Source organism: Brassica napus, chromosome A10, assembly GCF_020379485.1.
Source record: "Brassica napus cultivar Da-Ae chromosome A10, Da-Ae, whole genome shotgun sequence".
Classification (NCBI taxonomy): Eukaryota; Viridiplantae; Streptophyta; class Magnoliopsida; order Brassicales; family Brassicaceae; genus Brassica; species Brassica napus.
The window spans coordinates 10,382,599-10,398,015 of NC_063443.1; the positions used below are offsets into that span (position 1 = coordinate 10,382,599).

At 38.7% G+C, this 15,417-nt stretch overlaps 4 protein-coding genes across 4 annotated transcripts; 3 read left to right on the plus strand and 1 right to left on the minus strand.

The window, feature by feature from the left end:
* Positions 1 to 645: 645 nt before the first annotated feature.
* On the minus strand, positions 646 to 3,748 carry LOC106370283 (nicotianamine synthase 2). Its single transcript, XM_013810320.3, has one exon. It carries the CDS (start codon positions 1,819 to 1,821, stop codon positions 859 to 861), a length of 963 nt encoding a protein of 320 aa, XP_013665774.1. The 5' UTR covers positions 1,822 to 3,748; the 3' UTR covers positions 646 to 858.
* Positions 3,749 to 3,883: 135 nt separating this feature from the next.
* Positions 3,884 to 6,089, plus strand: LOC106371363 (cold shock protein 1). The gene is made up of 3 exons (XM_013811427.3): positions 3,884 to 4,370; positions 4,514 to 4,711; positions 5,145 to 6,089. Exons 1-3 carry the CDS (start codon positions 3,990 to 3,992, stop codon positions 5,811 to 5,813), a joined length of 1,248 nt encoding a protein of 415 aa, XP_013666881.2. The 5' UTR covers positions 3,884 to 3,989; the 3' UTR covers positions 5,814 to 6,089.
* A 334-nt stretch (positions 6,090 to 6,423) lies between these two features.
* On the plus strand, positions 6,424 to 11,912 carry LOC106371362 (L-arabinokinase-like). Its single transcript, XM_013811425.3, has 28 exons — positions 6,424 to 6,707; positions 6,791 to 6,898; positions 6,999 to 7,067; positions 7,150 to 7,233; positions 7,333 to 7,409; positions 7,539 to 7,605; positions 7,678 to 7,735; positions 7,834 to 7,901; positions 7,977 to 8,039; positions 8,113 to 8,166; positions 8,256 to 8,358; positions 8,433 to 8,542; positions 8,647 to 8,766; positions 8,851 to 8,907; positions 8,968 to 9,119; positions 9,196 to 9,346; positions 9,431 to 9,514; positions 9,591 to 9,707; positions 9,778 to 9,911; positions 9,994 to 10,075; positions 10,158 to 10,245; positions 10,324 to 10,463; positions 10,550 to 10,626; positions 10,695 to 10,865; positions 10,947 to 11,112; positions 11,219 to 11,290; positions 11,359 to 11,562; positions 11,665 to 11,912. The coding sequence occupies exons 1-28, from the start codon at positions 6,591 to 6,593 to the stop codon at positions 11,788 to 11,790; spliced, it is 2,919 nt and encodes a 972-aa protein (XP_013666879.2). The 5' UTR covers positions 6,424 to 6,590; the 3' UTR covers positions 11,791 to 11,912.
* A 119-nt stretch (positions 11,913 to 12,031) lies between these two features.
* On the plus strand, positions 12,032 to 14,209 carry LOC106371361 (cytochrome c oxidase assembly protein COX15). The gene is made up of 7 exons (XM_013811424.3): positions 12,032 to 12,418; positions 12,499 to 12,797; positions 12,892 to 13,117; positions 13,206 to 13,451; positions 13,536 to 13,646; positions 13,712 to 13,843; positions 13,930 to 14,209. Exons 1-7 carry the CDS (start codon positions 12,245 to 12,247, stop codon positions 14,104 to 14,106), a joined length of 1,365 nt encoding a protein of 454 aa, XP_013666878.2. The 5' UTR covers positions 12,032 to 12,244; the 3' UTR covers positions 14,107 to 14,209.
* The last annotated feature ends 1,208 nt before the right edge of the window (positions 14,210 to 15,417 follow it).

Below are 15,417 nucleotides of genomic sequence, written 5' to 3' on the forward strand. Positions count from 1 at the left end.
AATATTGTTTGTAACCTATAAGACTTCTTGTATGATTATGTCATTATGTGTAATATTTGGTAGTTACCAATTTTTTAAAGATTATCGAATATACTAAAATTTGATAATGTACTAAAATTTATCAATTACCTTTTACGTATCATGTTAACAGGAAAATAAAATCAATCAGTGTACCAAACTTTTCATATTAATAGGAAATATTTGTTTGTTTGCTCAATTTAAATAATTGCCATAATATTTGTTTTTAAAATTAAATAGTAATGACACTCATGTAAATACTTACAAAAACAAAAGAGATGTACAAAAAAGTACTCCAGTTTTAATACTTTAGATACATTGATTTCGTAATTAGTTTTAATAGTATAGAAACATTGATTTCGTAATTAACTATTTTCACAATTTTTAATTAATAATATTTTAATAAACACTATTATACTTTTTGAAATTAACAATTTTTATTAATTAATGTATTGAAAAATTAAAAATGTATTTCTTAAAACTATTTTTTTTTAACATGGATCTTTTTAGAATGGAGGGAGTATATATTATTTTTGATTATTTACTTACCACCACAATTTTTGTTTTATTTTATTTTGAGCAGAATTTCAAGCACCAATAAAGCCATAATGATTTTATTTTTATGCGGGTTCTCAAATTTATTTATTATTGATTTTAATAATCTAAAAGCACATACAATAAGGGTTTTGTGTTCTTCAAACTGATGAACACCAAATAACTCACAAAATTCAAAAACTTATTGTACTTACAAACATATCACACACATCACAAAAACATTAACACAAAACTGAAAAGGGCAAAACATAAACACATACCTCAAGAAAAGAGTCGTGTGTTTGTTTACTCAACGGTACCAAACTCCTCGATCATATTCTTCATCGTACCACGACTGTTCATAATGGCGTGGATCTTCGAGCAATTACAGGGCATAACTACACACCGTCCGATCTCGCTGTTACGAGCTTCAGTCGAGCCACCGAGCTTACGTGCGATCACCACCGAGTTGACCACATCATCGGACGGATGATAAATGGTCAACACTTCAAACCCTTTAAGATCACAAGAGTCAACGATTGGATACAAGAAAGCTCTAAGTCCATGAGAACTCCTTAGCATCAGCACAGCTCCAGGAGCCATATGCTTCTCCAAATGCTCAATAGCTTTGACTTTTGACTCTTTATCCATTCCAACAAGAGCAGCCAAGAAAACGACATCGTACTGGTCTAACCCTTTCTTAGCGTTTAACACATCAGTCGTGTGAAAGATCATGCGTTTAGAGAGGTCAGGGTCGCGAGAAACGAGGCTTGACGCGAGTGTGTTCGCCTGTGAGTCGATGTCGAAGTTGTGGATCGTTGTGTTGGGAAGGTGAAACTTGGCCAAGACGATGGATGTAAGTGGCATCGGACCCGAACCGATAAAAGCGATTTTGGTAGGGACATGGCTTATGTGTTGAGATAGGAGATCGAACTCGAGTTCGCTTAGTTTGAGATAGTTGTTGTAGTAAGGAAACATGTGTAAATGGTTAAGTGGGTTGTCTTCAAAAGAGCCTATGATTGTGGAAAAGTGTTGCTCCAAATATCCTTCGGCTTCACCACAAAGCTTGATGAGATGAGACCTCATATCTTTGACTTTATCATCGTGTATTTTTGTGACATCGATGTCTGTGTCCGTTGGTAAGCACGTGGATACGAGTTGTCCGAACAAAGTGTCGACACTCTTGGATGGTTTTAAACTCTCTAGGTTTGAGATTTGGCTGTATAAGTCGATAATTTGCTTTACAACGAGATTGTTTTCGCAAGCCATGTCGATACTATGAAGAAAGATAGATGTTTTGTAAAGGAATGCTTTGAAGACTTGAAAAGCTGGTGGTGTGGCCTTAATTCTTGCAAGGAGTCGTTATTTATTCACATGTATAGTCCGTTCTCAGCTAAATTTTGTTAATTATTTATTGATTAGATGATTCGATTCACATAATACGTTATAAACATTTCCTTTATAATGTATACATATTGAATTTTTTTACTCAAAATCTTAATATATAAGTTGATTAAATACTATATATAGCTCATCTCTATTAAAATACACAAATAAGAACTGATAACAGATGAATTTAACTACAGAAATTGTGCAACAAAATACATGAACCCTATCCATTTTAAATTTTTTCTATCTCTATTCATCTTCTTCTTCTCAAACCGGGCAAATTTTCTAAAACGCAATACAACAAGGGAAGAAGCTGACAACAAGAAAAGAGCGAAATGGATAAGAAGGAGCAAATAAAACAAGAAACACATGTGAAGCAATCTATATCCGGAGGTACACTGAGCTATTATAATATTTTAATAATAATATTTTAAATAATAAACGCAAACACAACTATTATAATAAATAATTAAACGTTGGATTATATATACACTTAACACTAAAGTGTATACAAATTGGATTAGTGATGTGTGCGTTTACGTATAAGCTTATGCATGAATGGAATCAAAAGGAAACTACTACGATTTAGTCTTCATGCGTGTCCGTGAGACCGTCGTATGGTTAAAGTTGGTAAACTAGGCATGGCTCATAACTTTGTTAAGTCGCCACGAATATGTGCCATATTATATATATATATATATATATAAGTGCGATCTAGTTGGATTTCATATTATATATCGTTGAATTATAAACATCATCGAAATATTAGATTCCTTTCACGCACAAGCTTTCTTGGAAATAAATCTCAATCCTTCTTGGCTTCACTTCGAGCCGGACCTAAGCACATCCATATGAAATGTTTTGATGGGTTTTCACTTCATAAGCTCCACTTTCAAATAAAAAATTAATTAGATATATATTAGTATATTTAAAACTATCATTAGTAAAATAATCAGCTATAGCCACAATTTATTTCATGGCTATAGATCAATTTTTGTGGTTGTATGCAGGTGGCTATATGTAGGTTTAGCCACGAAAAATCACGAAAACTTTGATGTACGTTCGTATCTATTTTAAATTGTGGGTATCGTGGCCAAAAACCCTGATTTTCCATGACACATTCGTGACTATATACGGCTGTCATGAATATTTTGTGGCTATTCTAGTCACGTTTTGCCACTATAATTTTCGTGGATGATTAGTTATGAAAATGACACAATTTTTTTATTTTGTGTGTAATGAGTTTTTAGCCATGAAAATGATGTGACCATTGCGTGGCTTATGTATAACTAAGTTTTTTTGCCATGATATATTTTGTGATTTTGGATGATAAATGAAAAGTATATATATATATATATTAAAAGCCAAAATTATATAGTATAATATATTTTTTTGAAACAGAAATTGAAATGAAACTATACATTGTTCCAAAATTCAAATAGAAGCAACTAAAGTTTTTGATCATGACACAACAATAATAACATCTAAAATCTGTGAGCTAAATCTAATTTAATTTCCTTAACACACTACCTATCCAACAGATTGTTAATTTGTGGTGCGAGTTGATTTGATGTGAGCTTGAAAAGAAGCTTGAGGCTGACCTTGAGTTTCAGGTTGAAGCAGTGTTGTCGGTGCAGTTGAGGCAAGAAAAAACAGAAGCTGGAGAGCTGGAGAGCTTGCAAAAATCAATTACAAGGCATCATCTCGATTCTCGAATTTCATCAGCTACAGAGAGAGGATTTAACTTGTGTCCAGAACTTTTTGAAAAAAAAGAAGAAGATAATAACCGATACATATCATTACTAATTTAGAATTGCGCATTTAACCGGAGATTATCGAAGATACTAGATAGTTTCGGCCTGAAATAAATGGGCTTGGGCCGATAATTTTCGTCCAAAAACATTTATATATATTTGGGCTATTATTGTAAATTTGTAATGCAGAAATCAAAAATAAAAAGGGGAGCAGACGATAAAACCCCCGGGAAAATCCCTAAGAAACAGTTTCACAAACAAGTAAGAGTGTTTGTTGATCGAGAGAGAGACGAAATGGAGAAAAGCACGATTCAGATCGAAGAGCTCGACGAATCTGATGATTTCCTTCTCGAACTCGCCGCTATCGAAGCGGAAGCGGAAGCGGCGGCGTCGGCGGCGAAACGCCCCAAGGTCGCTGCCGTACCGGAGGGACCTTACATGGCGGCTCTAAAGGGAAGCAAGAGCGAGCAATGGCAGCTGAATCCGCTCAATCCCGCCTCGAAATCTCGCGGCGGCTCCGTGAATTCTAACCCGGGCGGAAGTTATGGATCGGAGGCGGGGGAGCAGGATTTTCCGGAGAAGAACTGTCCCTGTGGAGCTGGTGTGTGCTCGATTCTGACGTCGAACACGCAGAAGAACCCAGGCCGAAAATTCTACAAATGCCCTAATAGAGAGGTTAGAAGTGATGCCCCTAGGTGTTCGATGAAATGCCGCTGAGAATAGTATCTCTCATTGAATACGATTAGACACTGGCTTTCCTGTTACTTTTTGTTTATATTGGTGTGGGGATTGATATAAAGCTACCATTTCTTTACTAGGAAAACGGAGGTTGTGGGGTTTTCCAGTGGTGTGATGCGGTTCAGTCTTCCGGAACTCAGCCAGGTAGTTATGGGAACACTAACGAATCCAAGTTCCCTGATCTCCAGTGCCCGTGTGGTGCTGGATTCTCCCGTGTTCTCACTGCTAAAACTGGGGAAAACATTGGCAGGCAGTTCTATCGCTGTCCTGTTTTTGAGGTTTGTTATATTAATCATTAAGTTTGTATGCTTGTTATTTACCTATTAGTACTCAATGGACTATTGTAATCTGTTGTATATTCTGTGGTTTCTGCTTCTGGATTCTGATTTGGTGAGTCCATGTTGCGTTTCTGACAGAGCTCCATATTATAATTACTCTTGATTAAGTGCTGCCTCTTGTTTTCCATTTTATGTCATTGCACTGACGTACATATAGCCAAATAAGCTGTAAACGGTAGATCAGGAGCTTTTTCCTGTTTAGATGGAGACAGAGTGACAACTTGTAATAAAACTACTTTAGCAAAGATAAAACGAGTTTGTAGATTCATGGCTTACATTTAGTGTTTTAACTGGTTTAAGTGAAACATTATTGTAGTATCTTGCTTAGCTCTGACTGTCTGTGTAATCTAACCTGGCTTCCTCTCGATCTCAGGGCTCTTGTGGTTTCTTCAAATGGTGCAATGATGACGCAGTCAAATCTTCTACTACGTATAGCTTTACCAAAAGCAGTAACTTAAGTGAATCAGATAACATAGGATATCAAATTGCGAAAACAGGCAGTGGCACACCCTGTTATAAGTGTGGGAAGGAAGGGCATTGGGCGAGAGACTGCACTGCTCAGTCTGGTAATCCGCCATATGAAACGGGACCGGTACAGCCTTCCTCTGCAGCTGGACAATGTTACAAGTGTGGGAAGGAAGGACATTGGGCAAGAGACTGCACTGCTCAGTCTGGTATTCCCTCGTATGAAACGGGAACGGCAAAGCCTTCCTCTGCAGCTGGAGAATGTTACAAATGCGGGAAGGAAGGGCACTGGGCGAGAGACTGCACTGCTCAATCTGGTAATCTGAAGTCTGGATCAGAACAGGTGAAGTCCTCCTTTTCAGGTGGAGAGTGTTACAAATGCGGGAAGCAAGGACACTGGGCGAGAGACTGCACGGGTCAATCTGGTAATCAACAGTTTCAGTCATCAGGGCAAGGAAAGCCTGCGACCTCGGGTGGAGAATGTTACAAATGCGGAAAACCAGGACACTGGGCAAGAGATTGCACTGTGGCTGTTCAATCCACAGGCGTTACAGGTAAAAGACAGAGGCAGTACTAGGTCAGGCTTTCTAAGCTCTGAATCTGATCCGTCTTCTACAACTATTTAGGGGTTTTCTAGTGTAGTTAAAGACAACTTTTTCATGTCCCATGGGTGTGTCCAAAATCTGGAAACCTTGTTTTGTCTTTCATCTTATGAATCTTTTCATAATATAGATATGTTTAAAGTTTAAAAGTAGGATCTGGTCAGTCTTGAGAACTACTGCATGAACTACCTTGTTTTGTCCTTCAGTCTTTTTTTTTGGTGATGGTTTAATGTGAATGATTTGGTACTGCACATCAATTTTCACACATGACATTTAGTAAGACTTGAAAATCAATGACTAACACAAGATTTTGATTGAATTTTCAGATCCACAGAGAAATAAATTAGTATGGAAGCAAATCATTAAATATAACAAATATATAAAGAAATTATTTCTGAAACTTCTAAAAATAGAAATATAATAAATACAATTTGGAAGCTAGTGTTTTTATTAGTTTGTTAAAGTGAAAAAAAAGAAGAATACAGCTTCCCCCTGCAACACGTAAGAGGGGAGTTAGAAGAGATAGGTTTGTTAGAATAGATCGGCGGACTCCAGATTTAGCTTATGTAAGCCTTACTACTACTCTCTCTCTCTCTCTCTCTCTCTCTCTCTCTCTCTCCGAAAATCCATTTCGCTTTATCTTCTCATCTCCTCGATCTCTCCGTTTACGGCTAAACAACAAAAACCTTTTTACCATTTTCTTTTAAAAATCAAAAAGTAAAAGATTCATCAGTTTAACATACAGTATTGCAATGCCCACTCTGCTTCAAACAGCTCCAATGTCTGAGTCTGATTCATCTCGGTCTCCTTTGGTTTTCGCCTACTACGTTACTGGCCATGGCTTTGGCCACGCCACTCGTGTCGTTGAGGTTAGATCTCTCACTCTTGCACGAACGAGATCAAAACATTAAAAGCCTCTAAATGAATCTCTCTATTCATGTAACTGACGTAGGTGGTTCGGCATCTGATCTCGTCTGGACATCGAGTTCATGTTGTCTCTGCTGCTCCAGAGTTTGTTTTCACCACTGAGATCCACTCTCCAAATCTCTTTATCCGACATGTTTGTATTTCTCTTCTTTTTTTCATATAAATTGGGTTTCAGAAGATTAATCTCCTCCACTCTTCTTTAAGCAAATGTTATTATTGGAGGTGATGATTAGGTACTATTGGACAGTGGATCTGTACAATCTGATGCTTTAACCGTTGATCGTCGTGCTTCCTTGGAGAAGGTCTCTTCCATTCAGATATATCTTCCTTCTTCTAACTTAGCTTCTTAGCTGCATCGATTCTTTCTTTTCCTCAAATTTGCAGTATTGCGAGATTGCGGTTGAACCTCGTGACTCTATCTTAGCCACAGAGGTTGAGTGGTTAAAGTCAATCAAAGCCAACCTTGTGGTACGTACTTCCCAAATAATGACGCATTCATTGTTGTATATTTCTGAGTGTGAGTGTGGCTTCAAAAAGGATCACAACAAAGAGATATTGTGAAAACAGGTCTCAGATGTTGTCCCCATCGCTTGCCGTGCTGCAGCAAATGCCGGAATCCGCTCTGTTTGCCTCACCAACTTCAGGTACAGTGAAGTTATCTGACCTGACTATTTTACTAGTTGATGACTTAAATTCTGTGGTATTTTATATCATTACATACATCTCAGATTCTCAGAGAAAGTTATGTTTTTGTGAAACTGTGATTATTGCAGTTGGGACTTTATATATGCGGAATATGTTATGGCAGCTGGACATCATCACCAATCCATTGTTTGGCAGGTAATATCTCAACTAATTTGTGAGCTTATATGTCATATTCTATCAGCTTCTAAATGGTAACTACTACTGCAGATAGCTGAGGATTATTCGCACTGCGAGTTTCTGATTCGCCTACCTGGACACTGTCCTAGTAAGTTCTTGTTGGAGACTTGGAGGCAACACATACTTCCATAAAATTTTTCGTTTATGATATAATACCAAAACAAACCTATTTATGATCTTATACAGTGCCTGCTTTCCATGATGTCATTGATATTCCCCTTGTTGTCAGACCATTGCATAAATCTAGAGAAGAGGTTTGAGTTCAAAACACTTTCTTCAGTTTTCTTAGTAATAGACTTTGTCTTAGTCAACCAATTTTTCTATTACAGGTTAGGAGAGAGCTTGGAGTTCCAGACAATGTGAAACTACTCATCTTTAACTTTGGTGGTCAAGTAAGCATATTCTCCTATAGCTTTTCAACCTCAAAATGCAAAGTTTTCTTATATTGCTGATGTAAATTTGCAGCCCACTGGTTGGAAACTGAAGGAAGAATATCTCCCAGCTGGTTGGATATGCCTGGTACTAATATCTGAGTTTATGTTACTTTTCCTAGTTGATTGATTTTAATATAAGATAATCATATGAAAGTTTCCCTGCAATATATGTAGGTCTGTGGCGCTTCTGCGAAGCAGGAGCTTCCTCCAAATTTCATAGGACTTCCAAAAGATGTTTACACTCCTGATGTGATTGCTGCTTCAGACTGCATGCTCGGTATCACCTGTTCCTCTTTTATCTCTGAGTCTTTCACCGTAATAATATTGTGCTAACTTACTAGACAACTTCAGGAAAAATTGGATATGGAACTGTGAGTGAAGCACTTGCATGCAAGTTACCTTTCATTTTTGTGCGAAGGGATTACTTCAATGAAGAACCATTCTTGAGAAAGATGCTGGAGGTGAGACCGTGAGAGAGCATATATATATACACACAAAGTTGATCTTCATATATGTTATTGTTGCTTTCTCTTGAGAATTCTTTTTTTTTTTTCATGTGTGAAAGTATTACCAAGGAGGTGTTGAAATGATCAGAAGAGATCTTCTTGCTGGATGCTGGGCGCCTTATCTTGAGCGCGCTGTTACATTGAAACCATGTTACGACGGAGGAATTGATGGTGGCGAGGTAGACCATGCAAACTCTTTCATAGTACATGACAACTTCCCCCTTGTTGATGATGTAATCACTGCTGCTCGTTTCTGAATCCAGGTGGCTGCTAAAATACTGCAGGACACAGCTATGGGGAAGAAACGTTCTAAGCTCAATGTGAGTAATACAAGAAAGAACATGTTAAGTACTTACCTAATAGAAACATTGATAATGTAGCTTAGCGGGGCAAGGAGACTTCAGGATGCAATAATACTAGGCTTTCAGCTACAGAGAGCTCCTGGGAGAGATCTTTCAGTTCCAGAATGGTATCAAGTCACTGGAGACGAAGCTGGAACTCCTCTTGTTGATCAGACTCAAAAATCCCCAAAGTGTGTTTCCTTGTGGACTCTTAATCTTTCAGTTGGGAATCTTTTGACTCACCTCTTATGTGTCTTTATTTAACAGATTTGTAGAAGGCTTTGAGATTCTTCATGGAGATCACCATGGCCTTATAGATACAATCAGTTTCTTGGATAGTTTGGCGACGTTAGCTAAAATAGGAGGGCATCATCAAGAAAGGGAGCATTTAGCAGCAGCTGCACTTTTCAACTGGGAGGTTTGTTTGTTTTCCATTATTTGGATTCAGTGAAGTTTGTGTGTGTTTGAGGACCAAAAATGAAGTTTGTGTGTGACCATTCAGGAGGATATTGTTGTGGCGAGAGCACCTGGTAGACTTGATGTAATGGGAGGCATTGCTGATTACTCTGGAAGTCTCGTCTTGCTGGTTAGTTCCCTCTTCATCAAGACCAGTTTTAGATTCATCTATAACAGAAGTGTTTTTGTTGGTGTTGATTGGTTAGATGCCAACGAGAGAGGCTTGCCATGCAGCTGTCCAGAGGAATCATCCAAGCAAACAGAAACTCTGGAAGCACGCCGAAGCACGACATCATTCAAGAGACACTCCCATACTTGAAATTGTATGTTATGGTTTTCTTCCGACACTACATTGCCTTTCATTTCTGTAACACTTGTTTCTGAAACTTCCAGGTTTCATTTGGATCAGAGTTGAGCAACAGAGGACCAACTTTTGATATGGACTTGTCTGATTTTCTGGAAGAAGATGGGAAACCAATATCCTATGAGAAAGCCTACCAGTACTTCTCCAAGGATCCATCTCAGAAGTTGGTTCATCTTTTCTCAGATACTTATAAACCATCATAAGCTTTATGATATATATTTATTTAGTGGAGTCCATTTTTCTAGGTGGGCAGCCTATGTTGCAGGTACAATTCTGGTACTAATGAGAGAGATGAACGTTCGTTTTGAAGATAGTATTAGCATACTGGTAACAGAACATTACTGAGTTTCATGTACTATATGCAATGTATCTACTAGTCTTAACAACAGATCTAATACGTTTTTTTCAGGTTTCTTCAACGGTTCCTGAAGGCAAAGGAGTATCTTCCTCTGCATCAGTTGAAGTTTCTACCATGTCTGCTATAGCTGCTGCTCATGGTTAGTACAAGATTCTCCACAACGACTAACGAGTAAGTTGATCATTCGTTTTTGAGGCCTTGAGCTGAATTTTTTCAGGTCTTGAGATATCGCCGCGAGATGTGGCTTTGCTTTGCCAAAAGGTGGAGAATTATGTTGTTGGAGCACCTTGTGGAGTGATGGATCAAATGGCTTCTGCTTGTGGAGAAGCTAACAAGCTTCTTGCTATGATCTGTCAGGTACTTATTAATTCTCCTCTCTCTTCATTCCCATAAAAACCTCGATTTTTCGAGTAATAACTGTGTTAATTTCTATTCAACTGCAGCCTGCTGAGATACTAGGACTTGTTGAAATACCTTCTCACGTTCGGTTTTGGGGGATCGATTCTGGAATACGACACAGGTGCTGTGTATACTATTCATTCGAGTCCAAACATTTTGTTCTGAACACAATTAGTTTCTTCTCTGCAGTGTTGGTGGTTCAGACTATGGTTCTGTGAGGATAGGAGCTTTTATTGGCAAAACTATGATAAGATCTTTTGCATCTTCTGAAACCAACTCAGGAGAGGCTGAAGAGAAGAGCTCGGAGTTGATTGAATACGATGCTTCTTTGGATTACTTATGTAACCTTTCACCTCATAGGTACTTACTGACTAAATCCATCATTTGTGTCTACCCAATTGAATTGGATGATGATAATGAGTTCTTTTGTTTCTGTTGCAGATTTCAAGCTCTATTCGCAAGTAAGCTCCCACAGTCTATCACAGGAGAAGAATTCATGGAAAAGTATGGTGATCATGGTGATTCTGTCACAACCATTGATAGAAAAGGTACTTACCACATAATGGCGCCGACTAAACATCCAATTTATGAGAACTTCCGTGTCCAGGTGAGTTTAATCTAACTGTAATATATAATCAAAAACCTTTTTGTTGTTGTTGAGTTGTGTAATAAGAAGAATGATATGTTTTTTTGTCTTTTATCTTTTTTCTTAGGCTTTCAAAGCATTGTTGACAGCAACTCCTTCAGAAGAACAGGTCATTGGTCTTGGGGAGCTTATGTACCAGGTGAATCATATCTTTCATAATTGTCTCTTATGATCCATAAAGTCATTAACCGTGTGTTTACTTGGCAGTGCCATGATAGCTACAGCGCGTGTGGGCTTGGCTCTGATGGTACAGACAGATTAGTGAGACTAGTACAGAAAATGGAGAAGTTGAAGCACTCCAAAACCGAGAACGGGACACTCTATGGGGCCAAGATCACAGGAGGTGGTAGCGGAGGAACAGTCTGCGTTATTGGAAGGAGCAGTTTGAGAAGCAGTGAACAGATTCTTGAGGTCAACATAATCAAAAACTTTAATAGATGATTCTTGAGCTAGAAATTAATAATAATAGATAATATTAAAGATGTTAATAATGTGATGATGGTGGTTAAGCAGATACAGAGAAAGTACAAGGAAGCAACAGGGTTTATGCCGTATGTGTTTGAAGGATCATCTCCTGGAGCTGGCAAGTTTGGATATCTCAAGATACGCAAGAACTCTGCTCCTCCTCCTTCTACTTAATTAACATTTTTCTCCTTATTTTCTGCTTTAAAGTCTATATATTGTGTCATTGTTGGTAACTAAAATAAAATTCAAGAACTCTGGTCCTATCGTTTTTCATAAAAGTTCATTCAGAAACACTATTAAAAACGCCTTTGTTAGATAAAAGGACAGACCACACAATGTGTTGAATCACAAGCAAAGATATACCAAAGTCGAGAGCTATTGGAACTATGTATACAGTTTTCCAGTTTTCGTTCTAAACACCGTGCCGTTTCATGCTTGCCGTCAAACACCGTCTGGTTTTTCTTGTTCGACAATTGTTAGTGTCTACGGAAGAGCCACAACAGCAAAACTTGAACCCGGAACAGATCCGAACCGGGTCGGAATTGCAGAAAGGAGATCCCTTTGCCGTTCTCTGAACCAAAAACCTTGCTTAAACCCTAGAGAGAGAGAGAGAGAGAGAGAGAGAGAAATGCTTCGTGCGGTTGGATCTGTTCTGAAGAGGAACAAGGAATCGATTTATGGAATCGCTAGAGGATCCACGTCTTCGTCTCATCGCGCTTTCACATCTTCAACTACTGTAAACTCCGCTTCGTCTTCTCCTCTAGCTGGAAACTCCTTCAATGGCTTGCGATCTCTGCTCAAAGTAATCTCCTTTCTTCTATTTGATCAATCACATTTTCAGCTGAGATTACTTGGATTGACCAAGATTATGATTGTGTGTAGGGTCAAAAGGCTCCAACTTTCAGAAAGATGTCAACTTTAGCGGCGAGTAGCTCAGAGAGTAAAGAGGGTTTGAAGCTGCTTGTCACTGGAGGTCCTCAAGCTCGCAAATGGGTCGGAACATGGCTTTTCGGTTCAGCAGCTTGGGTGTTCAGCATGGTCGTACTAGGCGGTGTAACCCGGTTAACTCGGTCCGGTTTATCCATGACTGATTGGAAGTTCACCGGCGAGTTCCCTCCTCTGTCAGACGAAGCTTGGGCTAAGGAGTTCGAGAAATATAAACAGTCACCTGAGTATAAACGGTCAGTAAACATTTTCATTTCCTTGTCTTTAAAACGAACTCTTGATCTTGAGTGTGATGTTGTGGTTTGGGGATGGTGTGTTTTCTTGTGGCAGTGTGAACAAAGGCATGAATCTCGAGGATTTCAAGTTCATATATTGGATGGAGTATGCTCATCGTATGTGGGGAAGAGGGTTAGGGATCATGTTTGCTTTGCCTTTTTCTTATTTTCTCCGTAAAGGGTATATTACTCTACGTCTTGGAGTTCAGCTTTCTGGTTTATTTGCACTTGGTGCTGGTCAAGGTTTCATTGGCTGGTGGATGGTTAAGAGCGGCTTAGAGGTAAAGCTTGTGGAAGAGAAGATCTCATCTTTTTTTTTTGCCTTCTGAATGTTGTGTAACCAGTAATCACTCACTTTGGTCCCTGTAGGAGCCGCCGTCTGAGTATTCTCAGCCGAGGGTAAGCCCATACCGTCTTGCAGCTCACCTAACCTCAGCTTTCGCCATATATTGTGGACTTTTCTGGACCGCTCTCTCTGTTGTTATGCCTGAACCACCGGCTGAGTCGTTGGCTTGGGTTCGGGGAGCAGCTAAAGTGAAGAAGCTTGCATTACCTGTAAGCTTCATTGTTGCTATCACTGCCATCTCTGGAGCCTTTGTTGCTGGAAATGATGCTGTAAGTTCACTAAAATTGAATCTAAGCTTCTTGGTTACAGAAAGAAGTCTTGATTATTTATGTCCCTCTGCTTGTGACTTGTAGGGTCGTGCATTCAACACATTCCCGAAAATGGGTGATACATGGATCCCAGATGGTATATTTGAGATGAAACCACTTATACGCAACTTCTTCGAGAATACAGCAACTGTTCAGGTACACCCAAGCTTTTCTTTGCTTCAAGAGTTATAAAAGAGACTGAAACTTTTACTTAATTTCAGCTTGATCATCGCCTTCTGGCAACCACAACGCTACTCGCGATTGGAACAATGTGGTGGTTCACAAGGAAGCTAGACATACATCCAGCTGTTAAGGCTTTGATTGGAAGCACTGTCGGAATGACTGCTGTTCAGGTGAATCAATCTTTTCCCTCAACAATAACTTTGAATATTAGTGGAAAATAGAATCAAAATCATTGAGGAGGTTTTTGTTGTTGCAGGTGACGTTAGGTGTATCAACTCTTCTGAGTTATGTTCCAGTTTCACTAGGAAGTGCACACCAAGCAGGAGCTTTAACACTTCTCACTTTGATGCTCCTTCTCAATCACACTCTTCGGAGGCCATCGCCTTCTCTTCTCAAATCTCTTCCACAAGTCGTTAAGTCAAATTTCATCTAAGCTCTCTTCAGCAAAATCATTCCTCTTTTTTTTTTCTCATTTACTAAAAGAAAGAAAACGATTCTTACTTACATGATATTTATATTATCAAGTTTTCATTGAATTTGATCAAAAAAAAATAAAAAAGAAAAATAAATCAAGTTTTCATTGAATGCTTGGTCAGTTATGTTTGTATTATCAATCTGTGGTTTGGAAAAATTAACAAAAGTTTCATATGAATCCTGAGTGGCTGTCTTGGTGTTTTGAGTCATTTTGTTCAGTCTACAATCTTTTCGTACTAATTCTGGCTGAGATCCGGTAATTTTAGTCAAGTTCAAATCCGTAAGCCTTGTGGGTTGTGGATCACGTTTTGGGTTTACAAGACTATAGCCATGCTACAAAACTCTCAAGTCCACTGCTCTGGGGAATTCTATGAAGGGAGAAGAAGAGATGTAGCCAGAACCGATGGAGAGAAAACGACTGGTTCTTCGGTTGTGTTTGCAACCGTAGCAGCCGTGGCAGGGGTCGGACCGCTTTCTGGTCTGATGAGTGACAGCCTCGTTGCGGACGGTGACTGTTTCTCCATGGGTGCTGATATTTGCTCCGGTTTTGCGGTGACGGTGGTCATTTGTTATGGCTGCTATGGTTGGTGTTTTGGTGGAGATAACCGCATTGGTTTATTGTGGACGGGAGATTGGTGTTGGAACCGGAGTTGCTACGAAGATGATTGAGTTGGTAGGGAGAGAGTTTGGTTATGGTCTTTTGCTTGCGATACAAGTATAATCCATGGAATTACATAAATGAGTACTGTTTCTACAAATTAAAATGTAGGATTCGCACACCAAAAAAAAAAAATTCTAATAGTTACGTATTAAGATATTTAACGAAAACTTTGACTTACGTGGGGTCCTAATTAACTGTCTCAAACATATATACGTTCGTGCGTGAAAGAGACAAGACACGGTACTTGTTTAAGATTCTCTCTGTGTTTCCACAAATGCTCACTGATGCACACGTACACCCAGGGGCGGAGGTAGTGAAGGAGAAGTGGGGTCAGCTGACCCCACTATTTTTTTAAATATATTTGTTTTTGTTTAAGAAAAAAATTATTGACCCCATTAAAATATATAATTTGACCCCACAAAATATATAATCCTACTAAAATAATTACAATACATTAAAAATTAAAGTTATAATTTGTAGTTTTTAATGGTTTATAAATTATGTTTTTGAAAAAAAAAAATTATGACCCTGGTATAAAAAATTTCTGGCTCCGCCTACACCTTCGAGACATTCTCCGTGCATCACCAAGATATTCCCTTACAAAAAGGG

Excerpts from the sequence above, each read along its gene's own strand:
- LOC106370283 (XM_013810320.3), bottom strand. The coding sequence starts at position 1,821 with ATGGCTTGCGAAAACAATCTCGTTGTAAAGCAAATTATCGACTTATAC.
- LOC106371363 (XM_013811427.3), top strand. The coding sequence starts at position 3,990 with ATGGAGAAAAGCACGATTCAGATCGAAGAGCTCGACGAATCTGATGAT. Across the intron at positions 4,371-4,513 it reads ACAAATGCCCTAATAGAGAG|GAAAACGGAGGTTGTGGGGT; the intron begins GTTAGAAGTGAT and ends TTTCTTTACTAG. Across the intron at positions 4,712-5,144 it reads ATCGCTGTCCTGTTTTTGAG|GGCTCTTGTGGTTTCTTCAA; the intron begins GTTTGTTATATT and ends TCTCGATCTCAG.
- LOC106371362 (XM_013811425.3), top strand. The coding sequence starts at position 6,591 with ATGCCCACTCTGCTTCAAACAGCTCCAATGTCTGAGTCTGATTCATCT. Across the intron at positions 7,736-7,833 it reads CCTACCTGGACACTGTCCTA|TGCCTGCTTTCCATGATGTC; the intron begins GTAAGTTCTTGT and ends GATCTTATACAG. Across the intron at positions 10,076-10,157 it reads AAGATAGTATTAGCATACTG|GTTTCTTCAACGGTTCCTGA; the intron begins GTAACAGAACAT and ends CGTTTTTTTCAG.
- LOC106371361 (XM_013811424.3), top strand. The coding sequence starts at position 12,245 with ATGCTTCGTGCGGTTGGATCTGTTCTGAAGAGGAACAAGGAATCGATT. Across the intron at positions 12,419-12,498 it reads GCTTGCGATCTCTGCTCAAA|GGTCAAAAGGCTCCAACTTT; the intron begins GTAATCTCCTTT and ends GATTGTGTGTAG. Across the intron at positions 13,452-13,535 it reads TTGTTGCTGGAAATGATGCT|GGTCGTGCATTCAACACATT; the intron begins GTAAGTTCACTA and ends TGTGACTTGTAG.